This window comes from Astatotilapia calliptera, chromosome 16, assembly GCF_964374335.1.
Source record: "Astatotilapia calliptera chromosome 16, fAstCal68.1, whole genome shotgun sequence".
In the NCBI taxonomy this organism is placed as follows: Eukaryota; Metazoa; Chordata; class Actinopteri; order Cichliformes; family Cichlidae; genus Astatotilapia; species Astatotilapia calliptera.
Genome location: NC_137437.1, coordinates 234,146 through 250,312, shown reverse-complemented (window position 1 = coordinate 250,312; position 16,167 = coordinate 234,146). Strand labels below are relative to the sequence as shown.

At 44.1% G+C, this 16,167-nt stretch overlaps 1 protein-coding gene across 3 annotated transcripts in view; it reads left to right on the top strand.

The window, feature by feature from the left end:
- The window catches only part of raph1a (Ras association (RalGDS/AF-6) and pleckstrin homology domains 1a), a 78,064-nt gene extending 66,218 nt beyond the window's left edge, over positions 1-11,846 (top strand). For all 3 annotated transcript variants that reach the window (XM_080290735.1, XM_080290736.1, XM_026143828.2), the window contains 8 exons: positions 91-212; positions 690-755; positions 903-1,046; positions 1,123-1,233; positions 1,344-1,442; positions 2,087-2,207; positions 3,674-3,804; positions 5,845-11,846. In XM_080290735.1, coding sequence (XP_080146861.1) covers positions 91-212; positions 690-755; positions 903-1,046; positions 1,123-1,233; positions 1,344-1,442; positions 2,087-2,207; positions 3,674-3,804; positions 5,845-8,205 — 3,155 coding nt within the window. In that variant the 3' untranslated portion in view covers positions 8,206-11,846. The remainder of the gene's footprint in view (positions 1-90; positions 213-689; positions 756-902; positions 1,047-1,122; positions 1,234-1,343; positions 1,443-2,086; positions 2,208-3,673; positions 3,805-5,844) is intronic.
- The last annotated feature ends 4,321 nt before the right edge of the window (positions 11,847-16,167 follow it).

Below are 16,167 nucleotides of genomic sequence, written 5' to 3'. Positions count from 1 at the left end.
ATCGTTTGCTTCATGACAAAATCTTTGAAAGTGTTAGTGGTGGACTAGCAATGATTTTAATGCTGCGGTCTGGACTTTGACTGTATGCAGAGCGGATCTTTGAGGATCACGAGAACCTCGTGGAGAACCTGCTGAACTGGACCAGAGACAGCCAGAACCGCCTGATGTTCACTGAGCGCATAGAGAAGTATGCTCTGTTCAAAAACCCCCAGGTGAGACATATGCACATGTAAAGCACCCTGCAATTATGACCCAATGTTCAAAAGTTCAGGAATCGGCTGATAAGAATCAAACGCCGTCGCAGAGACACGCGTGACAAGCCGCCTTGTCACGCGTGTCTCTTCTTGGAAAGCTGGGTGTCAGAGGAGGTGCAGAAGCTTCCAGGCAAATCTTGTAAAAGGTAACAGGTGATGAGCAAGGTGGAGAAGTGGCATGTTGTCCCTCACAGCGCCGCAGGACACCGCTCTCATTCATGGGGCGGATTCTGGCATGTTGCACCAGCTCGGAGTGCTCCTCCACATGCAGCATAGTGCAGGTCACAGCGGGACTTTTTCCTGAACATTAGGGTTGACCTTAAACCAGAAGTTGGACAATAATGAGCCGATTGCTGCGACTTCTCGACTGAACCTTCTCTTGGACTTCCAGCTCCTCACCTACCCCTTCTTTCTCATGCTCACTGTCTACTGCAGAACTACTTGTTGGGGAGGAAGGAGACATGCGAGATGGCCGAGAGGAACAAGGAGGCTCTGTTAGAGGTCGGTCTCTATTTTTATTCTTTTTTTCCTCATCAGATTCCCTTCTGTTGGGTCCTTACATGAAATGCTAAACATGTAGAATGTTTAGCATTTAGCATGATGGTTTTAATTTCAGGCGAAAATAAAAATGGTGTTTTTGTATGTCAGGAGTGTTTCGGGGGCAGCTCAGTGTCCGTCCCTGAGATGGAGGGTGTCTTATGGCTGAAGGAGGATGGCAAAAAGTCCTGGAAGAAGCGCTACTTTCTGCTGAGGGCTTCGGGCATCTACTACGTTCCCAAGGGCAAGGCCAAGGTGTGTAATGGAGGCAGCACTTTGTCATACAGTCAGTGTTTGGGTGCAAAGTTGTGAGATACGTGTGTTTGTGCAGGCATCCAGAGACCTGGCGTGTTTCCTCCAGCTGGATCATGTTAATGTCTACCTTGGTCAGGACTACAAGAGCAAGTACAAGGCTCCCACAGACTACTGCATGGTGCTGAAGGTAGGTGGACATGATCTTCCACTGCCATCTAGTGGTGAAAAACTGTAGTGACGCTTGGATGGGTCTAAAACTAATAGTATCCAGTGAGTTAATGCAGCGTGTTTTTGTAGCACCCTCAGATCCAGAAGAAGTCACAGTACATCAAATATCTCTGCTGTGACGATGTCAGAACGCTGCAGCAGTGGATCAACAGCATCCGCATCGCTAAGGTAAACGTTTCACAGTCTCCCTGTCGTATCACACGACGGCTCTAATCGGAGATGATTCACTCGTAGTGTATGATGTTGGTGCGGCTCACAGGCTGTGGGACACAGGACCATGCTGGTGCACCATGAAAAACTGGGAAACTATTCTGGATATGATGTATGAAAACAAGTATAAATTGAAGAGTTTGCCCGTGTTTAGGATGCTGTTGTTTATTTAAAAACAAACAACAACAACTCCTGTTTTTATTGTTAAATGATGTGCTCTAATTCTTTTCCATGGTCTAACACCCTGTGCCAGCTAACTTTGCCAAACTTTCAGCGCTCTGATTGCCTGTGTGCTCCTTTTCTCAGCCTAGCTGTTTATAAGAGTGTGTAACCTGAGACTAAAGTCCACAGAGCTGTGACTGTGTGTGTGACAGCCCACAGATGGGATCTAATAAGCACGCCTCATACTGCCTGCTATTACTTTGTCATTTTCACTTATTCACTACTGATTTATGATCGGCGTGCTGTTACTGACACCTCCCCCCCAAGTGTTTATTCCTGCCCACAGCCTGATGCACATGGGGGGAGCACTGTGGGGACGCTGTGTACTTGCTGAAGCTGCCTTTCTTGTGTAAAGTGTCACCTGTGTATGTGTCCATCAGTACGGGAAGCAGCTGTACATCAACTTCCAGGAGGCAATGAGGAGGTCGGAGGCAGCCTATGATTGGTCCTCCCTGTCTTCGTCTTCCATCAAGTCTGGATCCAGCTCCTCCAGCCTTCCAGGTCCGTGTGCCTCCTTTGGTTGAGATCACTGGCTGGTAGGGCGGGGCTATATCATACCGTTCATGGTAATACTGGTGTAATGTTGGGAAACGCTAAGAAAATGAAATATCGTGATAGAATATGGGTAAAACGCACATACACAGTGCCTTTGTTTACATACGCACATGGCGGAGAAAGTGGATCGTTGAATGAAACAGATGAACCTGAACTGGTTTGTAAAAATGCTGCAGCTTCACTGGTGTGGAACTGGTTTAGCTTTCGTCCCTCAGACACACAACAAAGCACTATTTTTGGTAGCGCATGCTAGCGGGCCGTCGTTATTACCGTGTTGTTTGGAAAATACGGCACACTTAAAATCAATCCTTTGATTTTTCTGAAAGTCGACAGAGCCCCTTATAATCCCGTGTGCCTTATGTATGAACTCTGGTTGTGTTTACTGACCTGGAAACGATTTTATGTGCACGGCGCTCGAAAATCTGTCAAATGTTTCAGTACGACTTTGCAAAGCTTGATGGATTGTGGGAGCATTACGGCTATCGTAGGCGGAGCCTCGCGGAGTGATACGTGCTGCGCTTCAACATAATATTACCGTATTGTGTGTGTATGACCTCTTTGTAAGTGTTGTGGATGTTATACATGGTTATGCTGAGGATATGTCGGCCAGTTTCCACTGGAAATGCCTTTTGGTTAAACTGTCAGCGAGGAATTTGCACTGTTAAAGTTTATATAACTTTATTGCAAAAAACAGCTGCTTGTTTAAGTGAAAATACACTGATGTTTGTTTGGTTTTTTTGCACTAATAAAGTTGTGGAGTCGTAAAGTATTTTGTCTCGTGTCAATTATACCGTCAGTTATATCGTTATCGCAAATTTTCAAACGTATATCGTGATAAATATTTTTGGTCGTATCGCCCTGCTCTACTGGCTCGTTCATACACAGCAAAATCTCCAGTGTTAAATGAACACTTTTGACAGTGTTATATGTTTAAAAGTAACCTAGCCAGTTTTGCAGATTAACAATGGCTAACACTGAGCAGTGCTGATTTTCTAACACTGGAATATTTCTAACATTTTGAGTTATTTTCCAGTGTTAGAAAATCAGCACTGCTCGGTGTTAGCCATTGTTAATCTGCAAAACTGGCTAGGTTACTTTTAAACATACAACACTGTCAAAGGTGTTAATTTAACACTCAACAGTGTTGTATTTAACACTCAGAGGTGTGGACCCATATAGACACTCTCTAGTGTTAATTTAACACTGGAGATTTTGCTGTGCAGTGTGTTGTTATGTATTACATGTGAATGTATATCTCACCTACAGATAAACACATTAGGGCTGAAGGAGCACTCAGAGCCTGATAAACATTGCTGTGGAAAGATCCCTGCAGCTGGATTCTTTCAAACATGAGCTAAAAGACACACTAAAAGCACTGTCATCAGTTTCTCAATGTTTTGTTAACCCTCCAGAATCCCAGTCCAACCACTCGAGCCAGTCAGACAGCGGTGTATCAGAGATGACATCATCGGGCCACACCCGCTCCCAGAGTGTCGTCAGCTCCATTTTCTCTGATGCTTGGAGGAGAGGAACACAAGGAGAGGTGCGGTCATGCTCACAGTGTGTTCCTCCATCATCTGTTTGCTTGTGTTCTGCCTTTGCCCATGTTTCCCCTCTGCTTTCCTACCAGCGATCAAAGATGAAGGGACGTATGCCAGTTCCACTTTGTGCAGGAGGAGGAGGGAGTGGAGGTTAGACAGGAAGTGATGTAACCGGCATGTTAACAGCTTGGCTGCAATCTTTAAAGCACTGGTTTTATTTGAAGTGACACTTGAGCTGCAGTTGTATAAAAATGGACAATCATGACATTGAACAGTTGAGTAGATGTGACAGATGTTTTCCTCGACTTTAGGCCTACGATGCTTCCTCCAGCATTTCTGTGCATTAGTTTGAAGGCCTTGAAAAGCTGTTAGTGAATCACAGTCTGTGGTAAATCATACGTTCATTAAAACCCAAACTGTACGAGTCTTAAAAAAGCTACAGTAAAAACAAGCAAATGTAGATGTTGCAGATGTGTAGTTAGGATTCAGGACTTTTCGTTGGTCGTCAGAAAGCAAGTAGCTGCGAACACAAAGCTAATCATTCAGAGTGTTTGCAAGTCAAAGATGTTCTTTTTGCTGCTGCGCTGCAGCCAGTGTCATTATATCATGTAATGTAACACAGGCTTGTTGCCATTACTGTACGTGGAGTGGTCACGCTCACGGGCACGATGACCCCAGTCAGGTTAGAGTCAGGACCATCCCGCCAGCTTGTCTCTATGGTAACACGTATATGTTGGTTTCCACCTGTTTTAAACGGCTGCAGCTGACCTGTTGGATTTTCTTCCTAACCTCGTGGTGTGAATGCCCCCTGCAAACATTTAATGAATGACACTGTTTAACTAAAGCTAACCAGACATGTTTGAGCCCGGCTCACGGTGAACATCGTTGAGTTTGATGCCAGATCAGAGGCCAAACAAAGAGTTTGTAAAGAAAGCTGGAACGAACGTGGAACAGCAGCTCAACCACAAACTGCCTAAGACACGCGTGTCAGAGGAACCTGACACCTGCCCAGAATATGAAACGTGTTAATAACATTGAACTCTAACGCTAATAATAATGTTGAAATATGCATTGTTTTTCTGTTTTGATGAACAAGTCCTAACTGACTTGGACATGCAGTGATTCAGCAGTGTATTGATTTAATGAGAAGGTTTCCACTGTTCATTGCTAGTATGCTGACAGCCTGCTGCTGGCCTTACGTGCCCCTCTGCGCTAAAACGTTAACATTATAGTAACTTCAGAATCAGAGAAACTTTATGAATCCCAGATGGAAATGGAGCAGCAAATATACAACAAACAACAAGAACTCGTATTAAATTAGTTTAGGAACAAAGTTACAATAGATAAATATTGAGATAAATAGATAAATATATAGAGATATAGGAATATATACATATGAATATAAAAGGACAACTTGTAACATTTTATACGAGATAAAATCAGTTTGGGGGATTTAACAATAAACTATGTTGATACAACTGCAACAAATCAAAAAACTGACTGAAACGCAACAAACAAACAAGGCATGTTTTCAGTTTTATTGATATAGCGTCAAATCACAACAACGAGGTGCTTTATATATAAGACGCTCCAATAATACAGAGACAATCCCAACAAGCAGACAAACCCCTGTGAGCCAGCATTGGGCGACAGTGGCAAGAAAAACTCTTTTTAAAGGAAGAAACCTTTAGCAGGGAGGAAGACAGGAAACAGAGCACTGTGGAGGATGTTAATGATAATTAATGATTAAATACAAACTGGTGTATAAACACATATTTAATAATATTTCTTTGCAAGCTCCTTTGATTAATAACAAACACATTCAGTACCTTTGTATGTAAGGCATGTTAAGACCTCACACGACTGGATTGTAATGACTCTTCAGTGAATGTTTGTGTGTGTTCTCTGCACTCGTTTGATGTTTCGCCTTCTTGTGGATTTTTTCATTTTTAGAGCTTGTGGTCATTTTTTCTTTGTTCCCTCCTTTCTCACCACGTCTTTATCCTGCATCCCACTCCCCGCTCTGATCTCTGTCTCTGCAGATGATGAAGATCGACCCGATCAGTAGACCCATCCCTGTGCAGATACCCAGCCTCTCCCCCCAGCCGCTCCCTCTCTCTCAGACTCCACCATCCCGGACCAGCTTCACTGACAACCTCGTCCCATCTGAGGAGTCCTCCCCGTCACCGCCGTCGCCTCCCGCACTGCCCCCTGTAGCGAGCGTGGCCCATCAGCCGGCTCCTCCCGCCTCATACGTGAAGTACAGCACGCTGGCTCGCCTGCAGAGCCAGAACCAATCCAGAACACAGCAGGCAGGTGCCCCCCCACCCTCGCTTTCCAACTACAACACCCTTCCAGCTGCCTACAGCACCTCCCCTCAGCTACCACCATCTCCTCCCCCTCCTCCTCCACCCACGGCACCAGCGCCGGGCTCAGCCATGGCAGCATTGAAATTTGGCCCTCCAAGCCCATCCGCTCTTCCACCACCACCCCCACTGGAGGAGGAGCTGGCACAGGAGCCCTCCTATCTCCCACCCCCTCCTCCCCCCGAGAGCCCGGATGCCAATGGGTTGCCACCCCCACCACCTCCAGAGCCCATCCCTAGCTCATGCACTCAACTCTCCAACACGGGCCTCCAACAGTTCCTGGCACAGAAGTTTCCCAACATGGTGTATGACTTCAGCCCAGCAGTGCCTGATGATAACTCTCCCCCACCTCCTCCTCCACCTTCCACTGAGCTGTCTCCTCCAACCTCCCTGCAAGGTCTCCGACCTCTGTCACCTAACGCACCACCTCCTGCACCTCCCAAAACCTTCACTGGAGGATTTCCCCCTCTCACTGCTCCCAAACCCTCAGGCCCCTCTTCCCTTCCCATCGCACTCTCACCTGTGTCTCCAACGCAGCCACAAGTTGGACACGGATCATTTAAAAAGCAGCAGAGCTTCTCCACAGGACACTCCCCAAATCAGCCACCTCCCACTCTGCCAAAGCAGCACAGCCTTTCCTCCAAAAATCTTGCCATCTCTCCCTCTTCCACCTCCTCTGCTGTCTCCATTGCAGCTGCTACCTCCTCTTTGGTCAAACAAATTGTCAATCAGTTCCCAGGAAACCCTGCCCCTAACTCCAACATGGAGGGATCCAAGATCGCTGCCCCTCTGTCTCCTCCAGCAGTTAAGGCCAAACCAAAGTGGCAACCTGGCAGTGTCGTGGCTCCACAATCCCCAGAGTTCCCGCCACCTCCTACCGACAGCTCCCTGGGAGAGTTCCCTCCTCCTCCCTCTTCTTCTTCGTCCTCCAAGACAAGTTCGCCCATAAAGAGGTCGCCTTCCTCCTCGTCCACGGGATCCTCCAAACGGGGCCCTCCACCTGCACCTCAGAGAGCCTCCTCTATCCGCTCCAGTTCATCAGGAGAGACCCAGGAGGAGAGGCCCAAGACGGTTGAGAGCCTGGTTAGCAAATTTGGCCAAGCTCCTCAGATGGGCACCTCGTCGAGCTCCTCGTCAGCGACAGGGTCACCTTCTAAAGACTCTTCCTCACTTCCTGCTCCGCTACCCAAACCAGGGAAACTGAATCTGGCGAACCTGCCGCTGGCACTCCAGGGACTGCAGACCGGGCAGCACCACCAGCCGGCTGACTTCCAGTGTCCTCTGCCCCCACCTCCTCCTTCCCAGCCTCCTCACCTCGATTCATCCCCAGACTACTTCCCACCTCCCCCCAGTGACTCTGAGCTCTTTCCTCCTCCTCCTCCTCCCCACCCATCAGATTTTCACCAACCCCCAAAAGTGGCAGTGGTAAACCCCCAGCCCCAGATGCAGTCACACCAACATCCGGCAACCTCCTCCTTATCCTCGTCATCATGGAAACAAGGGTCACTGAAAAAGGGGGCGGTCCTTCCTCCAACACTGAACCGGCGAATGAGCAACACGGCCCAGTACGATAATACAACTTCAATGCCCCTCTCACCACCACCTCTATCTCAGACCCCACCCCCATCACTGTCTTCTTATTCCTCCTCACCTGTTCCCCCCACCTCCCCCAAATCAGTCGCTCCAGGCTCCCTGGCACTAAAGTCTCACTTCCTGGAAGACCTAAACCGAACCCTTAAGAGGAAGTCTGTGTCTCGCCACGGCTCGCTTACCTCCTCCCACCTCATATCCTCCTCCAAGATGGAGCTTGTGGGCACCATGGACGACATGGCACTCCTCCCCCCTCCTCCACCTGAGCTCCTGCAGCAACAGCAGCAGCAGGGAGTCCGAGGACACTCTCAGACTTTATCTCGCCACCACGCACACTCCCACTCCGCCAAACACGCCAACATCTCAGGCTATGCAACGCTGCGGCGAGGCCCGCCTCCTGCTCCGCCGAAACGGGACCAAAGCACCAAACTGACCAGTGAGTGGTAAGGGAAGGAGGACGCTGTGGGTGGAGCTTAAAGAACTGAACTCAACAATTTGGTGTAATTGTTCCTGAAGAGAAAATAATTAATGTCTCTCTCCTTATCCGTCTCGCTCCATCCTAAACCATCCACCCTCGGACTCTGAGGAAGTAGCAAGTGTCCTACTCTTAATCTCAGACCCTGATTGTTAATATTAACCTCATTACTCTTATCATTAACAATACATGTTTAATCCAATAAGTATGAAATATGTATATATCTGTATACAAGCGAAGCAGAAAAGTCACCTATCGAGCTTTTTTCACAACGTCTGTGCAGCTTAATTGAAACGCAACAAGAGACAAAGACTTTAACGGCAACAGAGACCTTTTGCTGCAAAACAACAGGTACTGCATGGAGCAGTGGCAGTGATGTTACTGATCAAGGAAGGGAGGGGATCATTGAAGGACGGCACAGTGTGTAAATGTGTATTGTGAACTGAGGGGGGGAGGCAGGCGGGGAGCCCTTAGAGGGAGGTTTGCCATTTATTTCCAACTGTTTTTGTGTGTTTTTATATAAGATTATTTAATACTGGAAAGATATTGTTGTTATAGTTATTTTAAGATTTTAAGACGTGTCCGGAGTGAATGAGTTTGACTGGGGATGGGTCTGCCTTCTTCTAAAGATCTGGGCTGCCAAAACTATTATACAGCCAGTTCCTCTGGGTTTATATTTGGGTCATTTCTAAATAAGTCTCTTTTGTTCCACTCTTAACAAACCGCCAAGTAACTAGCAAACTGTTTAGGGTTAGCTTGCATTTTAGCCACATGTTAAACAAGCCGAGTTTGAGAAACGAGAAGATGCTACTTTTGAAATCAAGTCCCTCCATAGAAAGGAGCAGATGTGAGGTTCATGTTACGTAGGTTCACCAGTTCACCAGTGCTGACTCCCAGGGCGTAAAACCAATCGGTTGAATATCTGCTGATTGAAAACATGTTGTATGTCAGGTAGACATTCAACCAGGGATGCTGGGCACAGATTATAAACAAATTAGGACTGAGATTACATCACACGAGTATATTTGCGCCAGTTGTTTTCTCGTCTTCCCTCTGTAGAGGCCATCGGGATAGACCTGGACTTCTTTTCTCTCAGCTGTCTGTACTTAAGTGTTATGATGAGTCAGGTTCTCTGAGCTCAGCTTTAGTGCTCCAATATCAAAGACGTCCTTTTAATGACAGACACAATCACCACATTTTTGTTGGTGGGCCTCCCTCAATGTTGTAGAGGTCTTCCTGTTAAAAGGAAGTCATCCCCCCCCCCGCTGTCACCACTGTCCTCACAGAATATCGTCACACTGTAACGTCTTTGCCCGCACAAGTACAAGGCACTCAGCCACTCGTTTTGGTCCTATTGAATAAAAAGTTCATTCATTAAGTTCATTATGTAAATCCTTGTCATGCTGTGTTTATCAGGTATACTTGTAACTGACAAGTCCTTAGCCGAAGAGCGTTTCACAGTCAGACCTGCCTCTCTTTCATCAAATGTGCTCATGCAGCCAGCTTCAATGGAAATGGGTTAAATGGAAATTATAATGTAGACCAGAGGTCCCCAACCTTTTTTGCTCCACGGACCGGTTTATGCCCGACAATATTTTCGTGGACTGGCCTTTAAGGTGTCGCGGATAAATACAACAAAATAAAACTAGTACCGGTGCCGAAAAAAGAAGATTTATTCATAACACACGTGAAAAGACCCAGGAAAACAGAGTTAACGATAAAAACGATAACAAAATGACGCTGAAAACCGATAAAAACCCTGAAAACTATACATTTCACACCGGTACCAAACAACTCACGGACCGGTACCGGTCCGAGGCCCAGGGGTTGGGGACCGCTGATGTAGACTGATGCAGCAATCTCACAGTAAGAAAACCACCCCGCGTGTGACTAATGTTTGAAGTCCTAGCACCAGCTGATGCTAGCCTTCCATGTGTAAGCTGTGTCAGTGTCAGTAATTAGTTTTTTCTGGGTCATGGCTGAGTGAAATTTACATGCTACTTTCCCACTGTGCAAGCTGGGGTCAGGGTGGGGGCGAGATGCAGACAAAGTACATAGAAAAAATCCAAACATGAAATAACCTGGTAAAATATGACAAAGATGCTGCCCAAGCCTAACAGTCCACCAATGAAAGAAGACTGTACGAGTGTGTGTTGTTTTAACTCTTCAGTCACTTTGTTAGTTAGCGAAAGTGTGCGACCACTAAAGTAATCAAACACTAAAGGATATGCTGGGAACAAGTGCCTGAAAAGCAACATGCTAACTGTTAAAAGCATTGTGTTTACATCACGCCCTGACCACCCTAAAGCCTGGACTCGTATGATCTGTGACATACTCACTAGCATCTTTGTGTGACGATGTAGCCAAAAAACACTCATCTCGAGCTTTTATGGGGCAACAACCTGATAGGATGACCGAGAGTAGCACAGCTCTCTGTTGGCCTTAATGTTCCATTGCTGGAACGTGCTTTTGAAAATAACAACAGCTTCTATTAGGACAGGTTCAGGTGCAATTAACTCATAGAACCATGAAATGCACAATTTCACTTTTCTATTTACTTTTGCGCCCCCTGGTGGTGTTTTTTTAAAGAGTAGAGGGGGCTTCAGTCAACTGCAAGTCTTTTGAGCCCTGTTTAAACAGTAACACTGTTCACACTGAGCCCTGATGTTAACCTTTGGAGTTCAAATATCTGTCAGATTAAGGTGACAGCTCTGTGAACTGTTCACCTACAAGATTCACTGGTTGCAGGATCCCACCCACATGTACAAACATTTGGGGTTAACGTTTGGTTAAAATAATATTTTGGGGGCTGTGGGAAATGATTGCGGATATTTTTCAGCACTGCCTGACACGAGGAAAGAGCACCCTGTTAAAAAAATACACTTCTCTGGTGCTAAGAGTGTGGATACAACCCATGACACTAGTCAGCTATCGCAGTTAGCCTTTGTAAGTCAGTAGATAAAGTCACACATGAATGACTCTGTTTTTAGCAACATGTCTTCTGGTAGTAGTCAGAGGGTACATGTGGTTAGAGTAGCAGCAGGACGTTTCAGGTCAGTCAAGTCGTTCGTCTCATCCTTCCACTCTTATAGTTACTGAAACTTGCTCTGTCATTTTTGATAAAGTTTTTAAATCCATTTTCTGATCTTTCTTTTCTATTTCATGTGCCGCTTAACCTCACTCTGTCTCTACCTTCCAGTTTTTAATCCTGAATGAAATGATGAAAATCCTCTGCATGACATGTCACCACCACTGCACCAGCACAGATGCCAAAAATATGATATTCCTGCCCCAGTTTGGCAATCATCTCAGCTTTCAGTTGTTTTCCCCCTCCGGTTTGTAATTATGGTGAGAAAATGGTTTAAGTTTGTTTTAACATTTCAACCACCTGTTTTGTGATATTGTTGGGGAGTTTGGAGGGATTCACCTGAGAGAAATACTTCTATAACCCACTGCCCTGCAGGAAAGTACTCACTCGGTGTGTTTCAGCGACACTCGAGATACAGTTTGACGCTGATTGATGTCTTGAAAATGTCTTGCTCAAGGACACCCAGCAGAGCTGTTTGGTGTCACGACTGCTGTTGCATTTAAAATAAAGGAGAAATGATTCAAACGTGTGCACATCTGAACGTTTGTACACAGGTCTGTAAGCCGTGTTAGTGTGTGGATCCATGTTTCTGGCAAGCTAGCAGAACTCCATCATGAGCATGCCTGTTAGAGGGTAAACTGATGCAACGAAATGCACACAGTGCTGTATGCTTAAAGTGTGTGATATTACATTTATGCTGCAGTCTTTGTTTATAAAACATCCACAAAATGAGTTGATCAAGTTGATCAGCAAAAAGTGTAGTTTGTCTATAGCAGGGGTGGGCAACTCCAGGCCTCGAGTGCTGGTGTCCTGCAGGGGTTTTTTTTGTTTTTAAACCTTTATTGAAAGAAATTCTCATATACAAAACAAGTCAAGGAAACAGACCAGAATTGTAACAATTTACATTATAAAGATGGTGAAGCAAGTCATAACTTTACTGGGAGAAAATAAAAGTTTCTACGGTAAAATAATAAGGAACATGGACCTTTTGACACAAGCAGGAACATTAGAATAGCAAGTACTTTGTGATTTTACAGCATAGTACAGCAGTCTTTTTATTCATATTTGAAATAAGCTTGAGTGACTTAAAATATTGACAAAAGTAATTCAAGAAGATGGTAAACAGAGGAGAGGCATCTTCCACTTACATGAATGAATAAAATACACAGCACTATTACAAAACTGACAACATCTGAGATTTCAGAGTCCAGGTTGTCCATAAAGTAAAGAACATCCTTAGATGTGAAGGAAGGTGTATTGGAAAATCTGAGTGAAACCCAACAGAGTATTTCAAACCAAAAAGCATCAACATACTGACAAGTGAAAAATAGATGCTCTAATGTTTCTGGATCGGAAGAACAGAAAAGAGTCGGCCTCTAAATTAAACCTTTTATACAGGAGTTCTCCAACTGGATAAATGCCAGATAAGAAGTGTTTCTTTCATTTTAGGCACAGGTGGCTACTTTAGGTAAAAAGAAAATGACTTTTCTTTCAACGTGTTATCGAGGTCATGTCTGACATTGACATTATAGTTACAGAATACTGTTTGCTTACAGGTATTAGAGATTAAATTGTTTGTCCTTTATTGAGGTATTACCTATCGTCAGTGAAGGTGAGCATGTTCTTATTAGTGAAATCTTTCAAGTATTCACGATAAGATTTAACAGTGGTGTGGGTATCGCTTTACAAACATTATAATTATTAAATGAAACGTCTATTTTATATTTATCAATAAATTCTTCATAAGATAGCAAGTTTCTGTTTTTATCAAGCAGATCAACAACAAACACACACCGCTATCATACCAGTCTGATTTAAATAAGGACTCTTATTGATGACTATGACCCTGTTATTCCATAACACAGAATTGCGGGTGAAAATTAGTTTCCCAAAATTCAAAGCTTGCTTATAGAAACTAGACAACTTAAAAGGAATCTTAAACATTTCAAAATCACATCTGAGCATAAAATCTACCCCGAGCTTATTAAAGAGTTTGTTTGGATTATAGCACCACATAGATTGAGGGAAATGCAGTCGTTCATCCATCTGAGCCTGAACGCAGCAATAATGGATTCAAAGTCTAAGGCTTTCAAGCCCCTGTTTTCATAGTCTTTAACTAATTGTGATTTGCGTATATAATGTGTTTTATTTTTCCAGATAAAGCTGAATATAATGGAATTGGTTGCTTTGAGAATGAAAGGATTTTATTAATTGCAATAGAGACCATATTTACATTCTTTAGAAATAAGGCCGTGTCATCAGCAAATTTTAAATTCTTTATCAAGAATGTTTATTCCTTCCAGATCTGAAGAGAGTTTGATATAAATGGCATTTCGGCTGCAACAATAAACAATAACGGGCTAATAGGGCATTACTATTAGCCACGATTCATTTTAAAACTATTAGAAAACCCTTGATCGAGTGCAATACTACTTGTTATATCTTTGCACAACATTTTCACTACACTAACAAATCTGGGACCAAAACCCACAGACTCCAGAGCTTTAAACAAAAAATTATGCTCCAAAGAATCAAAAGCTTTAAAGAAATCAGGAAATAAGGCTATCATGAGGAATTAAATAATTGTAATCCAACATATCTAATACTAAACGGGTATGATGGTGGATATGACGTCCTTTTATAAAGGCTGACTGTGTCTCGTCTATTATTTGAGTTATTCCTGTTTTTAATCTGTTGGCATAAACATGAGCTAACTTGCATAAGCTAGTCCTTGTTTGGTTTAGGAAGTAAAGAAATTATTCCTCGTTTCATAGTTGGAGAAAGCATGTGATCATTTATACATTCATTAAATACCTCTAGTAATCTTTAATGTCACAATGTCTGTAAAATTCAATTGAGATTCTGTCGGGACCTGGTGATTTACCACTCGCCATTTGGGAAACAGCAGCATCCAATTCAGCCAAAGTGATTTCAGACTCATTGAGAATTTTAAAGTACGTATCAATTTGAGGATTTTTCCCCGGATAGAACTAAAAAAAGAATTGGTTTCTGAACTGGAATAATTTGTAGTGTAGAGGGCTGAATAGAAATATTAATATAATTGTTTATTAATATAGTTTTTGATAGTCTGTTGGTCCAACAACAACAACGACAATCCATTTAGCCCTTGAACTAATGAAGGCACATTTTGCTTTGTCTATATAAAGTTCATCTGTACTACATCTGGTTTAGTTCTGTAGAGTTTTCCTCTGTCAGACATGATATGTCTGTATTCATATACCACTTTACTAGTCCCTAAGGACCCCAAAGCACTTTACATATCCAGTCATCCACACATTCACACACTGGTGATGGCAGCTACATTGTAGCCACAGCCACCCTGGGGCGCACTGACAGAGGCGAGGCTGCCGGACACTGGCGCCACCGGGCCCTCTGACCACCACCAGTAGGCAACGGGTGAAGTGTCTTGCCCAAGGACACAACGACCGAGACTGTCCAAGCCGGGGCTCGAACCGGCAACCTTCGAATTACAAGGCGAACTCCCAACTCTTGAGCCACGATCGCCCATAAGACCTACAGTTCAAAATAGCACCCCTCTGACAGAAAACCCATCTGTTCTCTGATTGGATTGTTAAATTTGTGATTGACATGACATTGACCAATCAGCTGAAAGGAAGAAAAATAGGGTCAAAATTCATACTTGTAACTTGAAACTAGAGTGCAGTTTCACACATATTTTTGGCTAAGTCCACACACAAATCTTTTTACACATACAAAACTGATTTACAAGTACAAAATATTTATGACCACAATTTGAGCCCATAAGTTCCTTTTGAATTTGATGGCACCAACATAAAACATTGAGGAGAGCCGTGTTTAGCATAGTGTAGGACCCACCCGTCTTTAACATCTGAGAACAGCCGACGCCTGGTGTTTGATGATGTAGACAGTTTTTTGCAGCTTGGTGAACCTCTGCCAATCTTTCTCTCTGAGAAACTGTGTATGCTCAGTCATGTTACTGACAGAAACACTGTGGGGATGTGGTCCATTAGAAGCCAGCAAAGAGAGCTGAAGACAGGCAAGCAAAAGAAACTATTTCCATGTTTTGCAGTTATATGGACGTTTCCTTGTTAAGAGAGTGTAACCAGGTTAGTTTTACAAATCTCACCTCAATGTGACAATCATAAGTTTGACAACTGTTTTGAAAATTGGAAGGCTATGTATGTACAGTGGGGCAAAAAAGTATTTAGTCAGCCACCGATTGTGCAAGTGCCCCCACCTAAAATGATGACAGAGGTCAGTAATTTGCACCAGAGGTACACTTCAACTGTGAGAGACAGAATGTGAAAAAAAAATCCATGAATCCACATGGTAGGATTTGTAAAGAATTTATTCGTAAATCAGGGTGGAAAATAAGTATTTGGTCAATAACAAAAATACAACTCAATACTTTGTAACATAACCTTTGTTGGCAATAACAGAGGTCAAACGTTTACTATAGGTCTTTACCAGGTTTGCACACACAGTAGCTGGTATTTTGGCCCATTCCTCCATGCAGATCTTCTCGAGAGCAGTGATGTTTTGGGGCTGTCGCCGAGCAACACGGACTTTCAACTCCCGCCACAGATTTTCTATGGGGTTGAGGTCTGGAGACTGGCTAGGCCACTCCAGGACTTTCAAATGCTTCTTACGGAGCCACTCCTTTGTTGCCCGGGCAGTGTGTTTTGGATCATTGTCATGTTGGAAGACCCAGCCTGGTTTCATCTTCAAAGTTCTCACTGATGGAAGGAGGTTTTGGCTCAAAATCTCACGATACATGGCCCCATTCATTCTGTCCTTAACACGGATCAGTCATCCTGTCCCCTTGGCAGAAAAACAGCCCCAT